At 50.9% G+C, this 20,379-nt stretch overlaps 2 protein-coding genes across 9 annotated transcripts in view; one reads left to right on the top strand and one right to left on the bottom strand.

The window, feature by feature from the left end:
• Positions 1-20,379, bottom strand: part of ripor2 (RHO family interacting cell polarization regulator 2) — a 37,574-nt gene that overhangs the window by 4,034 nt on the left and 13,161 nt on the right. For 6 of the 8 annotated variants that reach the window (XM_068649037.1, XM_068649041.1, XM_049751048.2 and 3 more), the window contains exons 2-22: positions 16,304-16,424; positions 15,499-15,666; positions 15,269-15,347; positions 15,158-15,181; positions 14,939-14,992; positions 13,690-13,839; positions 13,476-13,539; positions 13,321-13,364; positions 13,032-13,157; positions 12,814-12,962; positions 12,318-12,447; positions 10,758-11,133; positions 10,177-10,397; positions 9,930-10,096; positions 9,601-9,766; positions 9,403-9,535; positions 9,173-9,334; positions 8,879-9,037; positions 1,905-2,101; positions 1,717-1,800; positions 1,543-1,633 (exon numbers count right to left, since the gene is read on the bottom strand). In XM_068649037.1, the coding sequence (XP_068505138.1) occupies positions 1,543-1,633; positions 1,717-1,800; positions 1,905-2,101; positions 8,879-9,037; positions 9,173-9,334; positions 9,403-9,535; positions 9,601-9,766; positions 9,930-10,096; positions 10,177-10,397; positions 10,758-11,133; positions 12,318-12,447; positions 12,814-12,962; positions 13,032-13,157; positions 13,321-13,364; positions 13,476-13,539; positions 13,690-13,839; positions 14,939-14,992; positions 15,158-15,181; positions 15,269-15,347; positions 15,499-15,666; positions 16,304-16,424 (2,865 nt within the window). Of the gene's footprint in view, positions 1-1,513; positions 1,634-1,716; positions 1,801-1,904; positions 2,102-8,878; positions 9,038-9,172; positions 9,335-9,402; positions 9,536-9,600; positions 9,767-9,929; positions 10,097-10,176; positions 10,398-10,757; positions 11,134-12,317; positions 12,448-12,813; positions 12,963-13,031; positions 13,158-13,320; positions 13,365-13,475; positions 13,540-13,689; positions 13,840-14,938; positions 14,993-15,157; positions 15,182-15,268; positions 15,348-15,498; positions 15,667-16,303; positions 16,425-18,352; positions 18,376-20,379 lie in introns of those variants that run through there. The other 2 variants (XM_068649042.1, XM_068649036.1) reach the window with 2 other exon arrangements.
• Positions 2,829-5,688, top strand: LOC125987015 (uncharacterized). Its single transcript, XM_068649043.1, has 2 exons — positions 2,829-5,301; positions 5,361-5,688. Exons 1-2 carry the CDS (start codon positions 2,855-2,857, stop codon positions 5,686-5,688), a joined length of 2,775 nt encoding a protein of 924 aa, XP_068505144.1. The 5' UTR covers positions 2,829-2,854.

Here is a 20,379-nt window from a genome sequence, read left to right as displayed (position 1 = left end):
GCGAATCGTCTTCAGTTTTAAAATAACTATAAAAATTCAGCGATTTTGGTTCAAAATGATACAAAACTATTGAAATTAAAAGGAAAATTACTTCATAATAAAAACAACTGAATTTGTTTTTCTCCTTTTCATGATGGCAGGGGAGGCGTAGCCGCACGTCCCTGCTCACATATGAGCTGAGAAATCCGCTGAGACAGCATTAAAATATCAGCTGGAAAATTAGCTGAGGTCATGCATTCCTAGCATACCAGGCATTCCAGACATTCCACACATTCCGATGAGGTAATGCCAGGGGAGCTGACGAGCCTATAGAAGCTTGGCTTCGGACGAGAAAAGGGCTCTTCCTGGTCAGGGCGATGGCCCTGACGCTGCCCGGAGTAAAGAACGCCGTTTAGACGAAACGAAGATGGATTTTTCATTCTTTTTGAGATTGGACCAAAATCTACTAAGATGAATTTCCAGAGTGTTCGAATTGAACTTTGTCAAATTTTAAGCTTCGAATTAGACTTTGTCAAATTTTAAGCTTCAAGGAAGGCAGAGGAGACAGCCACTTCTGGCAGCTAGGGGAAGACGCCAATGTAACAGCGTTGGCTAATCTCCTCATCGGCAGACCTTTCCTCTTTTTAAACAGAATTCGGATTTTGGAACAAAGGAGAACCGATCACTTGACTTGTTCAATCAAATAGCATTTTAGACCTTTTGTCTTTTCTTTTGTTCTGAGATTGGTGAGTGGAATTATTGTTGTTTGTTCGACTTGTAATTCTTTTTCTTGCCTATTCATTAAATTTTTTCTTAATCCTTAATTCGGTTATTGATTATTTCGTATTAACTATGTTGAGCATGGTTTTATATGCAGTAATTAGAACTTTAAATTTTCTTTATTTCCCTTTCATGTTCATTCTTTAAAGCCGTTCAATTCTTTTTAAAATGAAGACAGCTTTAATCCTTAACGTCAGGTATTGTCAGATCTGGTTCAAAAGGGTTATCTCAAGGTCAGCTAGGGCGAATGCGCGCTAGTGTAAATAACAAATCCCTGAGGTCTTAACAAAGACATCTAAATATATCCAAGATTCAACAAAAGCCCAAAATCAGACGGAAGAGAGTCACCAGTGGAGTGCGGTCTGATGACGTGTCTCGACCTTAGTTACCCTGCACGAGCGTCGCTTGACTAACGGGATTGGCGTCATAAAGAGATTAGATTGATTCCTTCAGAATCAATTTAATAAAGGTGGTTAGCAACTCGGACGAGTTTTTTCACCCCTGGCTCATTTAACCCTTTAATGGGAAGCCGGTCGCTTAAATATAATAAGTGCGGATTTGACAGTGCATTAATAAGTTGGAGATTGACACCTCGCCATCCATCCACGTTAAAAAACACAAGCTGATTTGAAATGAAGACCAATAAGCAACAGTTAGCATTTTCCGAGAAATGCAATTGTCAGGTTAAAGAAGCAAGATACGACAATGAGCTCTTTTTTACCCATAAAATGATATGAATAATTTTTTAGCCCACCCGACTGCACCATTGACTCTTGGACTGACCGAAGGTGAGCAGCGTTTCTATGGCGACGTGGCGTAGCTCCTCGTCAGCCGAGTTGCACAGCGCCGCCACGACTCGAACGCTCTCCGCCGCCTGCAAAGTGAAGCACAACTTGCACATTTTTGGCTATGATGGTGAAATACGGTCGCAAAACATGGGAGAGAGCCGTCAATGACCTGTAGGCAACCGAGCGCAGCGCACGCCGCTTTCTGGCTGTGGACGCCCGCATCAGACAGCGCCTCCGCGTAACACTCCAGCGCCTGGTGGGACACAAATATTTGGCGTGAACACGCTTCAAACCAAACGACGAAACTGACAAAGACAGAAAAAAAAGCAGACGATGAAAGCAAGTGACAAGAGTGACCTTGTTTCTAAAATGGGCATGCGGCGCGGCGGCTGCGTTGGCAAGGTAGTCGGCGGCTGCCTTGTTCGCAACGATGTCGTGGGTGGTGAGCAGCAAGGCCAGCGTCCTCAGGGTGGCGCTGTGGGGCCAAAGGGCCCAGGCCGGCACCTCTCCCAGCACCGAAATATCTCCGTCTCCCAGGCGCTCCGCAAATGACTCTGAAGGTGATACGCACACACATTAGTTCTTCCAGACTTGTGTCGTATCGTTTTAATGTGTTTGCTTGTGCTCGTTTTTTTCCCCCTAAAATTTGTGTTTTTTCCTGCATTTTAATGTTTGCAGAATTTGTCCAGTTTTTATTTGTCCATCCATCAATCCATCTTTTTTCGCTTATCCTGGGTCGGGTCGCGGGGGCAGCAGCTTTAGGAGGGACTCCCAGACTTCCCTCTCCCCAGCCACTTCATCCAGCTCATCCCGGGGGATCCCAAGGTGTTCCCAGGCCAGCTTAGAGACATAGTCTCTCCAGCGCATCCTGGGTCGTCCCCGGGGTCTCCTACCGGTGTGACGTGCCCGGAACACCTCCCCAGGGAGGCGTCCAGGAGGCTTCCTGATAAGATGCCCGAGCCACCTCATCTGGCTCCTCTCAACGTGGAGGAGTAGCGACTCTACTCCAAGTCTCTCCCGGATGACCGAGCTTCTCACCCTATCTCTAAGGGAGAGGCCGGACATCCTGCGGAGAAAACTCATTTCGGCCGCTTGTATCCGGGATCTCGTTCTTTCGGTCACGACCCATAGCTCGGGACCATAGGTGAGGGTAGGAGCGTAAATCGACCGGTAAATTGAGAGCTTTTGGCTCAGCTCTCTCTTCACCACAACGGACCGGTACAGGATCCGCATTACTGCCGACGCTGCACCGATCCGCCTGTCGATCTCGCGCTCCATCCTCCCCTCACTCGTGAACTCGTCATCTGATGGCGCCGCGGATGGCTGCCACGGTGAGTCGCTCTCTGTTTCTTTGTCTTATTTTGTGTGTTTTCTGTGTCTTCTGCTGTCCATCCCGGATCACTTTTACTAGAGAAGCACTGTTAAACATCGGTCAGTCTTCTTCTGGTATTTTCTCTCCTGTTCTCTCTGATTCAGATTGTTTGTCGGAGATTTTAGCCGGAGCGGCGGTGCTATACAAGCTAGCGCGACGGCGGCGACGCGGAAAACGAGCGGGAGCCCTCGTAAAGCTGAGGCAAAGAGGGTTCCGTTCTGCCCTACCGTCAATTCATCTGGCGAATGTCCGCTCCCTGGCGAACAAGATGGACGAACTGCTGCTCCTCACTTCAAGGAACACGGACTTCAGCAGATCCGCCGCGCTGTGTTTTGTTGAGACGTGGCTTAGCGAACGAACCCCCCACCACGCCATGGAGTTAGCTGGGTTTCGGCTAACGCGTGCAGATCGCAGCGCGGAGCTCTCCGGAAAATCAAAGGGAGGTGGTCTCTGTTTCTACATTAATGAACGTTGGTGTACCGATGTCATGGTGTTGAAAGAGTTTTGCAGCCCTCTCCTAGAAACACTTTTCATAAACTGCCGGCCGTTCTATTCACCACGGGAGTTCTCCTCGATCGTCATGGCGGCTGTTTACATCCCACCACACGCACGTGCGAGTGAAGCCACGCAGATGCTGGCTGACCAGGTGACAGACATGGAGAAACTTCTACCAAATTCACTAATCATTGTTCTGGGTGATCTTAACAGGGCGAACCTCGCACACGAACTCCCCAGATACAGACAGCACATAACGTGTCCCACCAGAGGGGCACAGACACTGGACCACTGCTACACCGTAATTAAGGATGCATACCACTCTGTGGCTCGTGCAGCTTTAGGACTCTCGGACCACTGTCTAGTTCATCTGGTCCCTGCCTACAGACAGAAACTAAAAACTTCTAAGCCTGTGGTGAGGACTGTCAGGAAGTGGACAGTGGAGTCAAGGCAGGACCTCCAAGCCTGCTTTGACTGCACCGATTGGAGTGTTTTTGATGCTGCAAATTCAGACTTGCATGAACTCACTGACACTGTCACATCATACATCAGTTTTTGTGAGGATCTGTGTGTGCAGACTAAGACCTTCTGCACGTACAACAACGACAAACCTTGGTTTACACCGAACCTTAGGAGGCTGCGCAAAGTCAAGGAGGAGGCCTACAGGAGCGGCGACCGGGACCTGTTCAAGCAGACCAGAAACACACTGAACCGAGAGGTCAGGAAAGCCAGGAGGTGTTACGGGGAGAGCCTGGAGAGACACCTCTCTGCCAATCCTGATCCCTCAACAGTGTGGAAAGGCCTGAAGAGCATCACGGGCTTCAAGAAACGAACCCCCCGTCCTGTGGAGAGCCCAAGGCTCGCTGACCAGCTAAACAGGTTCTACTGCAGGTTTGATCGGTCCTCCCACACAACGGGACCTCCTGCAGCACAATCCACACAATCCACATACTCACCTCCCCCCACAACTGCTCTGTCCACACCTCCATCACCGTGGTCACCGACTCTCTCTCTTGCAGAGGCCGCGCCCGCACTCCAGATTCGCGAGGAGGAAGTGCGCCGGATGTTCCGGAGACAAAAGATCAGGAAGGCACCGGGCCCAGACGGCGTGTCACCTTCCTGCTTGAAAGTCTGCGCTGAGCAGCTGGCGCCCACCTTTGCACGGATCTTCAACCGTTCCCTGGAGCTGTGTGAGGTGCCCTCGTGCTTCAAGAGCTCCACCATCGTTCCAGTGGCCAAGAAGCCCGCCATCACAGGTATGAATGACTATAGACCTGTTGCACTGACATCTGTGGTCATGAAATCTTTCGAGAGGTTAGTACTGAACCACCTGAAGGATGTCACGGGCCCCCTGCTGGACCCCCACCAGTTTGCCTACCGGGCAAACAGGTCGGTAGATGATGCGGTCAACATGGGACTGCACTACATCCTGCAACACCTGGACACCCCAGGAAAGTACGCCAGGATCCTGTTTGTGGACTTCAGCTCGGCGTTCAACACCATCGCTCCTGACATCCTCCAACAGAAGCTCATCCAGCTTGCGGTGCCTGCCTCCACCTGTCAGTGGATCACCAGCTTCCTGACCAACAGGAGACAGCGTGTGAGGCTGGGGAGCATCACATCTGACACCCTGACCACCAACACTGGAGCCCCTCAGGGATGCGTCCTCTCCCCACTGCTCTTCTCCCTCTACACCAACGATTTCTCCGCAAGTGACTCTTCCGTGAAGCTCCTGAAGTATGCAGACGACACCACTCTCATCGGACTGATCCAGAACGGTGATGAGACTGCGTACAGACAGGAGGTGGAGCGGCTGGTCCACTGGTGCAGCCAAAACCACCTGGACCTGAACCCGCTCAAGACCGTGGAGATGACAGTGGACTTCAGGCGAGGCCCTTCACCACTTTCACCCCTCACTATCCGCAGTAATACTATTCTCTCCACAGACACCTTCAAGTTCCTGGGAACCACAATCTCTCGGGACCTGAAATGGACCGGCCACATAGACTCTGTCCGCAAGAAGGCCCAGCAGAGGCTGTACTTCCTGAGACAGCTCAAGAAGTTCAACCTGCCACGGGAGCTGCTGAAGACCTTCTACACTGCCATCATCCAGTCTGTCCTCTGCACCTCCATCACTGTCTGGTTTGGATCGGCCTCCAAACAAGACAAGCACAGACTGCAACGGACAATAAGGACTGCAGAAAAGATAATTGGAATCAACCTCCCATCTATCCAAGACTTGTACCTGTCCAGGACCAGGAAACGTGCAAGTAACATCTCAACAGACCCTTCGCACCCAGGTTGCAGCCTGTTTGAACTACTCCCCTCCGGACGCCGTTATAGAGCTCTGTACACAAAAACCAGCAGACACAGAGACAGCTTCTTCCCCCAGGCTGTCGCTCTGATGAACTCACACCACTCTTAGAGTCTCAGAGTCATTACTGTGCAATAACATCCCGCTTGCCACACCTTTTTTGTCTACACTGTTTGTACTATGTGTCCTCTCTGCATCCATTGCAGCCTGGTCATCCTAGAAGAGGGACCCTCCCATCTGTGGTCTCTTCTCAAGGTTTCTCATTTCCCCTAGCTGGAGTTTTGAGTTTTTCCTTGCCCTCTTGGGAGTTTAAGATCAGGGGGTGTTTGAGAATATCTTTCGTTCTTCACATGTCCTGAGTGTTGTTGTTAGTCACCTAAATGTTGAACAGAGGCTGTGATTTACCGAAGTCAAATTCCTTGTTTGGCACGCTCAAACATGGCGAATAAAAAACTCTTGAATCTTGAATCTTGAATCTTGAACAAGACTCCAAGATACTTGAACTCCTCCACTTGGGGCAGGATCTCATCCCCGATCCGGAGAGGGCATTCCACCCTTTTCCGATCGAGGACCATAGACTCGGATTTGGAGGTGCTGACCCTCATCCCGACCGCTTCACACTTGGCTGCGAACTGTTCCAGAGAGAGCTGGAGATCACGGCCTGAAGAAGCCAACAGCACCACGTCATCTGCAAAAAGCAGAGACGCGATGCTGAGGTCCCCAAACCGGACCCCCTCAACGCCTTGGCTGCGCCTAGAAATTCTGTCCATAAAAATTATGAACAGAATCGGTGACAAAGCCTTGGCGGAGTCCAACCCTCACTGGGAACGAATCCGACTTACTGCCGGAAATGCGGACCAGACTCTGGCATCGGTGATACAGGGACCGAACCGCCCTTATCAGTTGGCTCGGCACCCCGTACTCCCGAAGCACCCTCCACAGAACCTCCCGAGGGACACGGTCGAACGCCTTCTCCAAATCCACAAAACACATGTGGACTGGTTGGGCGAACTCCCATGCACCCTCGAGGATCCTGCCGAGGGTGTAGAGCTGGTCCACTGTTCCACGGCCAGGACGAAAGCCACACTGCTCCTCCTGAATCCGATGTTCGACCTCCCGACGGACCCTCCTCTCCAGCACCCCTGAATAGACCTTACCAGGGAGGCTGAGGAGTGTGATTCCCCTGTAATTGGAACACACCCTCTGGTCCCCCTTCTTAAAGAGGGGAACCACCACCCCAGTCTGCCAATCCAGAGGCACTGTCCCCGATGTCCACGCAACGTTATAGAGGCGTGTCAGCCATGACAGCCCCACAACATCCAGAGCCTTTAAGAACTCGGGGCGGATCTCATCCACCCCCGGGGCCTTGCCACCGAGGAGTTTTTTAACTACCTCAGTGACTTCGACCCCAGAGATTGGAGAATCCGCCTCAGAGCCTCCAGGCCCTGCTTCCTCAATGGAAGGCGTGTAGGTGGAATTGAGGAGGTCTTCGAAGTATTCTCCCCATCGACTCACGACGTCCCGAGTCGAGGTCAGCAGCACGCCATCCCCACTGTAAACAGTGTTGACGTTGCACTGCTTCCCCCTCCTGAGACGCCGGTTGGTGGACCAGAATTTCCTCGAAGCGGTCCGAAAGTCATTCTCCATGGCCTCACCAAACTCCTCCCACGCCCGGGTTTTTGCCTCAACAACCGCCGAAGCCGCGTTCCGCTTGGCCATCCGGTACCTGTCAGCTGCCTCCGGAGTCCCGCAGGCCAAAACGGCCCGATAGGACTCCTTCTTCAGCTTGACGGCATCCCTTACTGCCGGTGTCCACCAGCGGGTTCGGGGATTGCCGCCACGACAGGCACCAACGACCTTACGGCCACAGCTCCGGTCGGCCGCCTCAACAATGGAGGCGCGGAACATGGTCCACTCAGACTCAATGTCAGCCGCCTCCCCCGGGACGTGGGAAAAGCTCTGCCGGAGGTGGGAGTTGAAGCTCTTCCTGACAGGAGATTCTGCCAGACGTTCCCAGCAGACCCTCACAGAGCGTTTGGGTCTGCCACGTCGGACCGGCATCTTCCCCCACCATCGGAGCCAACCCACCACCAGGTGGTGATCAGTTGACAGCTCTGCCCCTCTCTTCACCCGAGTGTCCAAAACATGCGGCCGCAAATCCGATGACACGACTACAAAGTCGATCATCGAACTGCGGCCTAGGGTGTCCTGGTGCCAAGTGCACACATGGACACCCTTATGCTTGAACATGGTGTTCATTGTTGAAAATCCGTGTTGAGCACAGAAGTCCAACAATAGAACACCGCTCGGGTTCGGATCGGGGGGGGGGGGCGTTCCTCCCAATCACGCCCTTCCAGGTCTCACTGCCATTGCCCACGTGCGCATTGAAGTCACCCAGTAGAACGATGGAGTCCCCAGAAGGAGCGCTCTCCAGCACTTCCTCCAGGGACCCCAAGAAGGGTGGGTACTCTGAGCTGCCGTTTGGTGCATAGACACAAACAACAGTCAGGACCCGTCCCCCCACCCGAAGGCGGAGGGAGGCTACCCTCTCGTTCACCGGGGTGAACCCCAATGTGCAGGCGCCCAGCCGGGGGGCAATAAGTATACCCACACCTGCTCGACGCCTCTCACCGTGGGCAACTCCAGAGTGGAAGAGAGTCCAGCCCCTCTCGAGAGGGCTTGTACGGGAGCCCAAACTGTGCATGGAGGCTAGTCCGACTATATCTAGTCGGAATTTTTCTGCCTCACACACCAGCTCGGGCTCCTTTCCAGCCAGAGAGGTGACATTCCATGTCCCCAGAGCCAGCTTCTGCAGCCGGGGATCAGACCGCCAAGGTCCCTGCCTTTGGCTGCCGCCCAGCTCACATTGCACCTGACCCCTTCGGCCCCTCCCACAGGTGGTGAGCCCATGGGAAGGGGGACCCACGTTTCCTTTTCGGGCTATGCCCGGCCGGGCCCCATGGGCGAAGGCCCGGCCACCAGACGCTCGCCTTCGAGCCCCGCCTCCAGGCCTGGCTCCAGAGGGATTTTATTTGTAGAATTTATTTTGAAAAATATCTGGATTCATAAAAGGCATTTTTCCTCATGAAATTTATTACGTTATCTAAATCGATTGCAATTGTCAGCACATCATGAGCTAAAGCAACTGACCTTCTGCGGCCAAGTGCAGGAGGTGCGCCTCCATGTCGCCAACTTGATGTTTCACCACGTACGCGTGAAACTGGAAAACGGTCATGACCTCCTGCCTCGGGATGTTTGACTCGGGAAGGTCGTTTGCGTCCACCATCTCGCGCGCCACCAAAGGGATCACTGCAACGTGATGACAAAAACGCTCCATGAGGGGGTGGGGCAACATCTTATGCAAGTCAAAAAGAAAAAAAATGACATGAACAATATGGCCTCCTTATGACATTCTATTTGACTGCAACAAGAACAAACTGTGACCTGCTTGGCAGTTTTGCGGGTATTTCTCTGATAGCGTTTGCTGGTAGCGCCGCGTCATGTGACCGGCCACTCGTTCCAGCGTGGTGTGGAAGAGTCCAGAAGAACCGCTGCACTCTGCCCACAGCGCCAGCACCCCGTTGTGCTCTGCCAGGCCCAGCGCCACTGCAATGACACAGGAGCGTCATGCGCTCTGCCAACGGAGCGTCAGACGTTGCGGCTTGGGCACGCACCCTTTGCCGGAGACGACAGCGCCCCCGGGTGGTCTGCGATGCTCTCGGCCAGCTCCTCCAGGAGGGCCGTTTGAGACGCCATCTTGATGAGGACGCTGCGACGGCGCCACGGGCTCACGCTGTTGCTCAACACCTGCACAACAAAAAACCAAAGTGTTTCTATGCGTCACTTTATGGCCGGGCACTCGACGTCCGTGCCTGGACAAGTCGTCGGCAGTAGCGCAGGTGCGTGGCGAGGGCGGTGTCCAGGCTGTCGTTGGTGGTGGTGAGCGGCAGGGGGCTACCGGCCACGCTGTTCCCCACCCCCGTGTCCTCCGTCAGCGCCTCGCTCAAGTGGCCTCGCGCCTCCGCCTGCTGCTGCTCCCTGTTGACACACAAAAATATCATGTCGAGAGAGAAAAATGAAATCTAAAAAGAAAAAAAATGACAACTTCGCATCATTGATTTATAATTATCTGCGATTCTAAAATTATTCTTGCAACTAACCTGACACAATAGAGCAACACATGAGAAGATTTCAACCTCACCCTATTGGGCCAGCGTCGATGTCAAACGGCGGCGGCATGGCGAGGACAACGGCAACCGTGTCGTCATCGTCAAAATCGGACGTGTTGAGGAAGTCAAAGCTCTCCAGTGCGCTCTCCACCGTCAGGCTGAGACTGGACGAGCGTCTCCTGTGGCCCAACAGGCGGCACTAATGGCGGCAGCACACCCCCAAAAAAGTTAAGGTTGGGGGGGGGGGCAGCATAATTCAAATGAGGGGCTGGGGCTCACCTTTAAGAGGTCCTCCAGCCGCATAACCACCTGCTCCAGGTCCTGCAGCTCTCGGCATCGGTGCGTTAGCACCTCCAGCATCAGCAACAGCCCGTGGATGGCTTCCTCCAGGCCGCCCTCCGCCAGCAGCCCTTGGTCTGCCTCCGCACCACCCCCGTCCGCCTCTGACGTCAGACGCTTAACCAGCTGCCGTGTTAGGTTGCCGCCGCCGTCCTCGTCCTCTGTGGTCATTCATTGTTGGATTAACAGTGATTCTTTTGATTATTTCTGGGCTTGTGAAAGTGCCATTGTGAGAAAGAAAAAGAAAAGTTTGGATTCCAAAAAAAATATTGTCACTTTACTGTGCTGTATGAGAAATCAGTTTACAAGTAAAATATTGAAAATAATTTTTTTGGGGGAGGCGAAAAAAATCTGTTCACAAAAAATACTTGTTTTTGGGGAAAAAAAAAGATTTCCTAGAAAAAAAAACGTGTTTTTTGCTCGAGAAACTAAAAAACTGAAGCAAAAAAATGAAAAAAATAAACATGTCAACTGACAAAAAATGCTGAAAACAGATTAACTTAGTGTTGAAGTGTTGCAACCTTGTTCTAGCTGGACAGGCTTGAGGTGCTCAGCGTGGTCTAGGAAGACGTCCTCTGGCGCCACGGTGGGCTGGCGTACGATGCGCTGAGACTCGATACGTTCCCACTCAGAGTCCTCCAGGCTGCCGCTTGTCCCGCTGCCCGTCTCCTCGCCGCTAACACCGTCTCCCTGATTATCCTCGTCCTCCTCTGCAATGGAGCCGTCCCGCAGCCTGGAGGGCGAGGCGCACGTGTCCGTGTCGGGCGGCGTGACAGTGATCTCCGGATTGGACAGTGCCGGCGAGTGGGAGCTGGGGGCCGGGCTGGGGCTGGACGCGTCCGAGAAGGCGAAGGACAGACGCTTGCCGTTTTCAAACACATCGTCCGCGAGAGTCGACTGAGGGAATGAAGAGGAAAGGGGGCAGGTGGGGAGGTGGGCCAGGGTCAGAACTTGTCTACTCTGAAAAACTTTGCCGTTTGACAGGCAATGAATACACTTAAGGAAAATTAGGAATTTTTTGTCAAATTATTTCATTTAAAAAAATGTTTCAAGCTAATATAGTTTAGGAAATATTCTTGATATGAATATTTATCCATCCATCCATCCATCCATCCATCCATTTTCTGTACCGCTCTGTCCCCAGAGGGGTCGCGGGCATGCTGGAGCCTATCCCAGCTGTCATTGGGCAGGAGGCGGGGGATACCCTGAACTGGTTACCAGGCAATCGCAGGGCACACAGAGACGAACAACCATCCGGAATCGCATTCACACCTAGGGGCAATTTGGAATGCTCAATTGGCCTACCAAGCATGTTTTGGGGATGTGGGAGGAAACCGGAGTGTCCGGAGAAACCCCACGCGGGCCCGGGGAGAACATGCAAACTCCACACAGGGAGGGCCGGAGGTGGAATCGAACCCGCACCGTCCCAACTGTGAGGCGGACGTGCGACCCAGTGCTTCACCGAGCCAAAAATCTATTTGGAGAAAAATGTTGTTTTTTTGGCAAAAGAAACATTTAAGGAAAACTCGTTTCATTTCAACTCAAAAATTAATTTGTACTCATAACAATGAAACTTTATTTTCTAGATGTACAAGATTTCTAAGTTGGGGAAACAGTTGCCATTTTGTGAGAGCAAAGCACAGCGAAGAATGAAATGCGGAAATTTGGAGCCATTTGCGCACCGCATGCAGATACACTGAAGCGATGGAGGAAGTTGCTGCCAAAAGTGGGCGGACTTTGCAAGGGGGGTACGGGGGACAGGACCAAATGCCACGCCAGGCCACACGCACTCACGTAGACCTCCAGGCTGGACTTGGGCCTGGGTGCAGACGGGTCGCCGAAGGAGCGCGCGCGCCGGAAGGTCTCCAGCAAGGCGTCTTGAAGTGCGTGCAGAAAGGACAGAGGGTGGCGCTCCGCGGGGGCGCGGCGCCATGTCTTTGGGGGCCGCAGGCGTGCAAGCGGTCAAGGGTGGGCGGGGTTAGTCAGGGGGACAGGTGTGCAGCAGATCGAGGAGGTGACATACTCAACATGCAACGACGCCATCCGGCGTTGCTATTGGAGCCCTGGCAAGCGCTACTCACAAAGAAGGAGGCATCCTGGAAGGTGGGCGTGTCGGGGGTGCCCTGGCTGTAGATGGACACCCGTCTCTGCAGCGCTGCCGCCTTGCTCACGTTGCCCGACGACAGTGTCAGGTCCTCCACGTCGAAGGGCCTGCGGGACACAAAAAACATCACTGCTTGCCACCACCATCAAGGGGACACTCGATTAGGCATGCCAGAATGCAATTGGGTCTTTATGAAAGAAAAATGTTGGAGAGCCACTGACAAGACATTCAACTACAACTGAGGGAAAAAACAAAAGCCTTTCAGTCAAAAATAAAACAGTTTTAAAAATGCTCCAAAAGCATGGAAATATATTGTAAATTAAAGTATATACATGAAGAAAATTCAATCAACATTAAACTAAATTTAAAAAAATAAAATGGTGTACAAATTCAATCAGATGACAATAAAAAAAAATTGACCTCAAAAAATATGTCATCCCATATTCAATAAAAATTATGATGCAAGTACTTACGACCAGGTGACCTCCAGGTTGAGTTTGATGGTGGCCAGGTCATTGATGTCCACGGCCACCACCTGCGGCATGGCAGTGAACAGCTCCTTGGTCTCGCAGATGACGCTACCCACCAGTAGGTGGGTGGCCAGACCCTTCAGCTCCGTCACCTGCCGCAGCGCCCAAAAGCAATCAACCAACCTGCCTTTTCGCAGTTTTCCCGCAGGACAAACCGCTACCTTGATGTTAATCAGCTCGCTAATGAGTGGCACGAAGATCATCTGATCGCTGTCCCAACTCTGGCGGGAGTTGACCTCGATCCTCCCCTTCAGTTTCCATCGCTGCCGACCGTAACGCATGAAGATCTGCCACACAGGGTGGATACGTGGAAACATACAGAGTTGGAAAGGGAACTTAAAAACACTTTTATTACAAAATATGCACACTGTATGTATTTTGTAAATAATACAATGACTTTTACATTTAAAAAAAAAAAAAAAAGGGGGGGGGGGGGGGGGGGTGACTTGCCTCGTACTGGTCTCCCGGACAGAGACGGGCAAAGCCTGCCAAACCTGACAGAGAACAAGAAGACAAGAGTTCAAATTGATGAAAGGGGGGCCTGGCTTCACTTTCAAGTTCACATAGTTGCTACAGCCAAGTATAAAAAAAAAAGTCATACTCACCTTTCATCTTGATGTGAAATTCCCCAAGCAGGTTCTCCAGATCGGCCTCAAACGCGCTCATGTTCTGAAAGACAACTGTGCTGATGAAACCTCAAATTCCTCCATCTATTGTACGTAAAAATGGCCACCTCATAACAAAATGGCAGACTTGCCATGCCTTTTTTGCAACGGCTCCTAAGAGCAGCCTAAAATTAGTAAGAAAGAATGTGAGCACCTCTGTGTATTCTTTGTAGCGGCGGTTGACTTCGGCGATGCTCTCCTTGGTGGCCTTGGTGGAGGGCGAGCAGGTGAAGGCCCGCTTCATGCGGCTGGCTCCTTCCCGCAGCCGACTCTGAATGCAGAAGGCCTCGTACAACTCGTCCACCTGCGCACGCGCAAGACTTCACTTTCAACTGTGGTGATGATGGAAGCCTTTCATGGAGGTGCTAAAGTGATGACTCAGTGCTTATGTAAGAAAAAGAAAATAAAGTGGCTAACCCCCTAGCCTGGATGGCGGCCGCTGTTCGACTGCCATGTCAAAAAATGAACATTAGCACTTCATTAACTTTGATTTGGACTTTATTTTTTTTAACTCAAGTCCAAATTTTATTTAACTATTTTTTTGTCTACTTTATTTTGTAGAACTTGGGAACGTTTCACGACCGAAACTTCGCACAAGTTGTCATTGTTTTATTTTTGTGCACCGCAAAAAACAGACAACGATTAATTGGCGGGCATTACAAAGCCTTTCAGTGTTTGTTTTAACACTGGCTGCCCCCTTGTGACCACACACACACACACATTCTCAGAGCGCCTCCAAGGACTCAATTTGGTCCTGACTCACATCCTCAGGAAGCCTGTGTGTGTGTGCGTGTGTGTGTGTGTGTGTGTGTGTGTGTGTGTGTGTGTGTGTGTGTGTGTGTGTGTGTGTGTGTGTGTGTGTGTAGGTGTGCGTAGGCATGCGCAGGTGTGTGTAGGTGTGTGTAGGTGTGTAGATGTGTGTGTGCGTGTAGGTGTGTGTAGGTGTGTGTGCGTGTGTGTGCGTGTTTATATTGTCTGCCGGGTGCTCATTGGACGTCTCCATTGGTGCGATGGCCTCTTGTAACCATGACAACGTGGGGAGCAGCACGAGTGCGCTACGGTCACATGTGATTGGACGGGCGGCGACAACGCGCAGGAAGAGAATTTGCACGACCTTGAAGATGACGAACGCACATTGTCGAAGAAGACGAGAGAAAAACAAAAGAAAGAAAACAAGACAACCAGAGCATCCTCAGTGGGAGTCTTTTTTTTATTTTATCATCTAACAGGAGTTGGCAGCCTGATTTCCTTTTGGGCCAAGTGGGGAGCAGTTGTAATTGACTTAAATTGGGGGATTTAATTAACAATGTTGACGTTTCTAAAGGGATTTCTCGAAATGAGCCATAAAAAACACAAATGGTCCAAAACAAGAAAATAGTTTGGCTGGGTTTTTATTTGCTTACCTTGCTGATGTGAAACTCCAGCCGTCTCATGTACCTCTCGATGGCTTTGATTTGCTGCAGAGAGCAAGGTGGGGATTACACGTGACACACCTCGGCAAATGAGTAGTTACACCAAGAGCTGCATACATGTCATTTTACAAAATATACTTCAAATCTTCTTCTGCTTTCATCGTCCGCCCAGCATTTTTTTCCCCTCCCTTGCACGCCGTCCTCACTCACCTTGTCCAGATCGTAGAGAACGCCCTGCACACCAAGAAACAAACAGAAGAAATCATTTTTGTTCCTTGTGCACTTGAGCCATCATCTTGTTTAGAATTTCTTGGGACTCACCAGACGAGAGTTCCTCTTCATGTCCTTCATGAGCAAGGTCAGCTTGTCCAACTCGGCCTGGTGCACTTCCAGATATTCGCTGACAAGTATACAACGTTAGGCACATCATCACTACACTTAAATGTGAAAAATGGCATGTTACAACACTGAAGGCGCGCAAATCTTGCTCTAAAAGAGCCAGAAAGAGAAAGACTGAGTGTGAATTAGCGCAGCTCAACTTTCAAACTCACTCTAGGCCTTGTTTGAGTGCGGTGTAGATCTCCTCCAGTCTTCCGGGCTGAGGCTCTCTGGAGCCGGCGCTGCCGCCGCCGCTCCCCTTGTAGCCGGACAGGTGAGGCTTTTTGGGCTTGGACACTGGCTTCTTCTGCGCCACCGAGTTGCCCATGAACGAGTTACACCTATGCAAAAAAACACACACGTGTGCGCACATGTTGAAATTTGGCAGATACTCGATCAAAAAGCTACTTGAGGCTAGTGACGAGTCTGACGCCTAAACGGCGCAATTGTGCGTTGCGTTATGGCCATTTTGGAGGCTCTCCGTGTGAAGAAGTGAGGCCGGTATGCATGGCGTGTTGTGCACGTGTGCTGACAGCGAAGTACGATGTGTGCGTGATCCCCTCAAGGCCGACCTACATTTGAGGCGGCTCGGACCGAGTCAAGAGCACGTCCACACTGCCGCCTCCTGACTAGTTTAAGGTGTCGGAACGGCTCTCGTCAACGCTTTAGGAAATGTCAGCTCCAACGGAAATGAGCGTGAGGGGGAGGGAGATGAGCGTGACCTAAAACGCGACGATGAGAGGAAGGGAATAATATTTCAATATTCATGTCTCTGCCAGCAAAAAAAAAAAAAACATGCGCAAGATATAGATTTCATTTAAATAATATTTTAAAAAAATAGATTTTTATGTTTTGTTTATAGGAGGTATCAAGAGGTATACTTGGAGGTATCAGGACATATTTTTGGGATTCATCATCATTGCTACCTTGAGCTCCCGGTCGGCCGGGATGAACGAGCGTGGGCGATTTGAGCCTTACCGCGAGCGACGCTCCTGTAAGGTGCTGAAGCCGGCGAAGGACTGACTGCGGATGATCCCATTGGGCCCTCCCGGTGAGTGCATCCCGGCGGCCATGATCTCCGGCTTGCGCGGTGACACACCTGCCGACAGACGCATCATCACAGTTGAGACATTCTAAGCAACGGCCCAAAGATTTTTTGCATGATGGTCTCCTCCAATAAATAAAGCACCGGTCGCTCCGGATTTAGCTGTAGCGCGACTATTTTAAGAAAGCCCAACCCAAAGCCGATGACACTTGAGCAAACATGCTGAAAATAGATGAGAGACTTGAACTCGCTTTGCAGCAAAGGACTGCAGAATCTTCAGGAACATCCGAGAGTGATCGGTTATTCAATCGTTGAACTAGTTTCCCAATTAGTCGTCAATTGCCTTGATGAAGCATTCAAGAAATCTTAGTCCAACAGTCTGCAATTTTTTTATTGTGTCGGATTGTAAAAGAAAAGTGAGAGCAAAGACCTTTTGCCTCCATGCCCTTTATCGATTTAACTCATTCATTTATGCTCATTTCTCATTGAAATTAACTTTGTCCTTTTCCAATATCGAGTCAAGGAGCCATTTTTATACGGCATCATCAAATTTGGGTTGTTGGCTGCACTAAAAGCGCTGAAGCGCAAGTGTGCATGCGTGTGGGTCAGCGTTCTTTTTACATAAGCTGCCTCATCCCATTTTGTCTCTGGTTGCCATGGCGAGGCTAATTCATACAGGCAGAAAGATTTAGCAGCCTTGTTCAAGTGTGCGGGTGCGCGTGCGCACACACATACGCGCGTGCACACACACATGCGCGCGTTCGCGCGTGCACACGCACACACACACGCGCACACCCACCCACACGTGCACATATACACACACACGCACATGCACATATACACACACACGCACACGCACACACACACACACACACACACACACACACACACACACACACACACACACACGGGATGACTTGAGTTTGTTTCACTTTTGGCCCTCCACCATGTTCTGTAGGGAAAAAGGTAGAAGCCCAAAGGTGGCGATCGCTCTCCTAAATTGAGAATCCGGGTCTTTTGCTTGGCCCCGGAGAAACAAGCGATGGCTACGTAAAACTTGCTCGCTAGTCCCCCATGGAGCCAGGAAGAAACTCTCGTCACACCTCCTTGGAGGCTGTCTCAGGACGCCTTTGTCCACCGGCGGCCCTGAAAGGACTGACTAGCAGTCTCATTCAGCCGCGTGAAAGGCCGCCGGCAACGCCGAACAAGAACGCGCCGCCATTGTTGAGGCGAGGGTGTGACGTGGTCGGCATTGCCGGGACTCCATCTTAGTTTGGCGACCATGGGAAACGCGCCTTTCTAAACAACACACTCATAAATACATTCTAGATATTGGACCAAATTAGTCATAATCACTGCAATCAATATCGTGTCGATACAGTATTAGCTACATGGAGATAATGAGATAATGTGTGTGCAATGGTGTTTCAATTGTACGTCACGTCACGAGCGTCAGCATTAGTGCTGGCCATGCGCTGCCGACTGAGCAGATCCAGTCAGGTGTGGCCGGACCACGACCGCTTATGACATTTTCCTGCCTGCCATCGTTCCTTTTAAAACGGCAAAACGGAGCTCGGGTCAAAGTATGGTGGACGGAATGAACGCAAAAATCAGGGCTGCATACGGGTCGGCTACCCGCTGGTGGAAAGACCAGTGGCTACGCTGGAATGCGGCCACTGCGCAAACAGGGATCAGATCGGTTGTTCCGGCCTCTTTTTTAGCCAGAGAACACGAGCATTCCTTTCACTGATAGCGCCACGTATGTAGCGTGCCTGACATTTTGCTTCACTGTTAGCTCAATGCATTCCTCGCCAAAGTCATTCCACGTGCAAGGTTCAATTAAATTGGTTAAAAGTGACTCTGAATCATTTGCATCTGAAAAATACTTGGTCGGCAACACGTATAGTCTCTCCCAGCTGCTGCAAAAGTGAAGAAAATATCAAAACAGACAGATTATCAGCTTAGGCCCCTAAAACGCTTACGGCAGTCGTGGTCGGCCAGCTGCTGCTCGCCAGAGGTGCGCCTCAAAGTATCATGTGACGCCAGGGGAGTGGTGGAGCATGTGCCACATGCCACTACAACCCCCCCCCCCCCCCCCCCACACACACACACACACACACACACGCATACTGTAACAGCGAACTGGCTGGTTGGGGGGGGGGTAACCTCCGTGGTTTTGCTTGGAGATAACAGGAGGAAGGGTGAGGGAGTGTTCAAGCGCACACCTTCCTGTCCAACACCCCCTCGGGGGCCAAACAGAAGGGGAGGGGCGGCAGATAGCCCAGTATGGAAGGAATGGGGAAATAGAAAGTAGGCCAAAATCACGACAGACTGGAATGGCACTCAAGTGAGAGCAGACACAATTGGGGCTGCAGGGCTCACAGGCCAGGGGAAAATGCTCCATGGAAACTCCTGGATTTGGGCAGTATAGCAACCCCAAAACCATTAATCACTCAATTTCAACAGTTTTGTTAAAAAAAATATTCCTGCTTGGTGGGGTACCAAGGTAAATATAATGCAGTCAAGCCTCGGTTTTCGACCACAATCCGTTCCAGGGGGCGGTTCCAAAAGCGAATCGGTCGAATTCCGAATCTATTTTTCCCATTACAAATAATATTTTTTTTCTAATCCGTTCCAAGACTTTTTTAAGCATTTTTTCATTTGCGCATTTTTGTCCGATCGCGTAACTGCAGCGCACCGCCGAACGCGTAACCCTAGTGCGTCGCCGAGCGCGCAACCCCAGCGCGTCGCCGACCGCGCAACTGCACCGCGCTGGTTGCATTATAGTGACAGAGCCGTTGCTGAAATTTAGAAAAAAATTTATACTCCTGATGTACTTTCCAAAATTCAAGCGGACCTAAATGCGCAGGGAGCTTAATTTTGTCCGATCGCGCAACTGCAGCGCACCGCCGACCGCGCAACTGCACCGCTCTGATCGCATTATTGTGACAGAGCCAGCGCTGAAATTTAGAAAATATTTTTAAAGTCCTGATGTACTTTCCAAAATTTAAGTAGACCTCAGTGTGCAGGGAGCTTAATTTAGTCCGATCGCGCAACCGCAGCAAGCCGGGCGCTCACTGTCGCATTGCTTTAAGAGCGTTTTTGTGTTCCGAGTTGTAAGATGACGCTACTCTCGAGCCATGCCCATCTGAAGCAGTTCCTGATCCCGTTCAATTTATCTATTTCCCTGGCACGATCCTCGTCTTTTTTCTCTAAAACTTACGCCATGCTGGCTTAAACCTTTGCTAATTAGGCAAATGAGTAGGCAAATGATGTGACGAAAATGCGCCAAAATGCTGCCGAAAATAAGGGGGCTGTTGTCGCAATACTGCTGCCAGCCCCCCCCCCCCTCTATCAAAACAATTTTCTCAACGGATCTACACGATTCACGAAAATGATACTCCCGACGGAAAAAAACACGGAAATCCGCGGATCCGCAGAAGATTCTCATCCCTGAATTATCCATCCATCCATCCATCCATCCATCCATCCATTCTCTACTGCTGAGCCGGAGTCGGATCCCGGGGGCGACCGGTTAGCATTTCACTTTGTTTTATCATTCAAATTTACTTTAGTCAAAAATGTGTGCATATGTTTTTAAGACGCTTTTATGATATATTGCGCCCCCCCCCCCAATTCACTTAAAAGTCATTTTGGAGACTGCAGCAAAACGAGCTGTTCTGACGATTCAAAGACAAGCATTCATTGTACACTCACAATTTAGAGTAGTGTTAAAGCGACTTTTCCAAGGAGCCAAACCTACCCCCAAAAAGCAACAACAACAACAACAACAAAGGTGGCTGAATTTCCGCCGAAGCATGCTGTGGGCATAATTCCTTTAATGAGACTTGGGTGAAAAGCTTGTGTGGAAATGAGCATGTGGGCTACATGCCAGGGGATGAAAAGACTGTTCCGGAAAAGGCAGAGCAAGCCAGCCACAGAAAGAGAGTCTGGGAACAGAGTCTGCTTTGCATCCCGACTCGGCCTCTTTCTAAAGCCACTTCAGTGC

This window comes from Syngnathus scovelli, chromosome 19, assembly GCF_024217435.2.
Source record: "Syngnathus scovelli strain Florida chromosome 19, RoL_Ssco_1.2, whole genome shotgun sequence".
In the NCBI taxonomy this organism is placed as follows: Eukaryota; Metazoa; Chordata; class Actinopteri; order Syngnathiformes; family Syngnathidae; genus Syngnathus; species Syngnathus scovelli.
Note: the sequence above shows the minus strand (reverse complement) of the source record. Positions and strands in the feature narration are given on the sequence as shown.

Coding starts and splice junctions, on each gene's coding strand:
- LOC125987015 (XM_068649043.1), top strand. CDS start 2,855: ATGGCGCCGCGGATGGCTGCCACGGTGAGTCGCTCTCTGTTTCTTTGT. Junction 5,302..5,360: donor GAGATGACAGTGGACTTCAG/GCGAGGCCCTTC, acceptor TTCTCTCCACAG/ACACCTTCAAGTTCCTGGGA.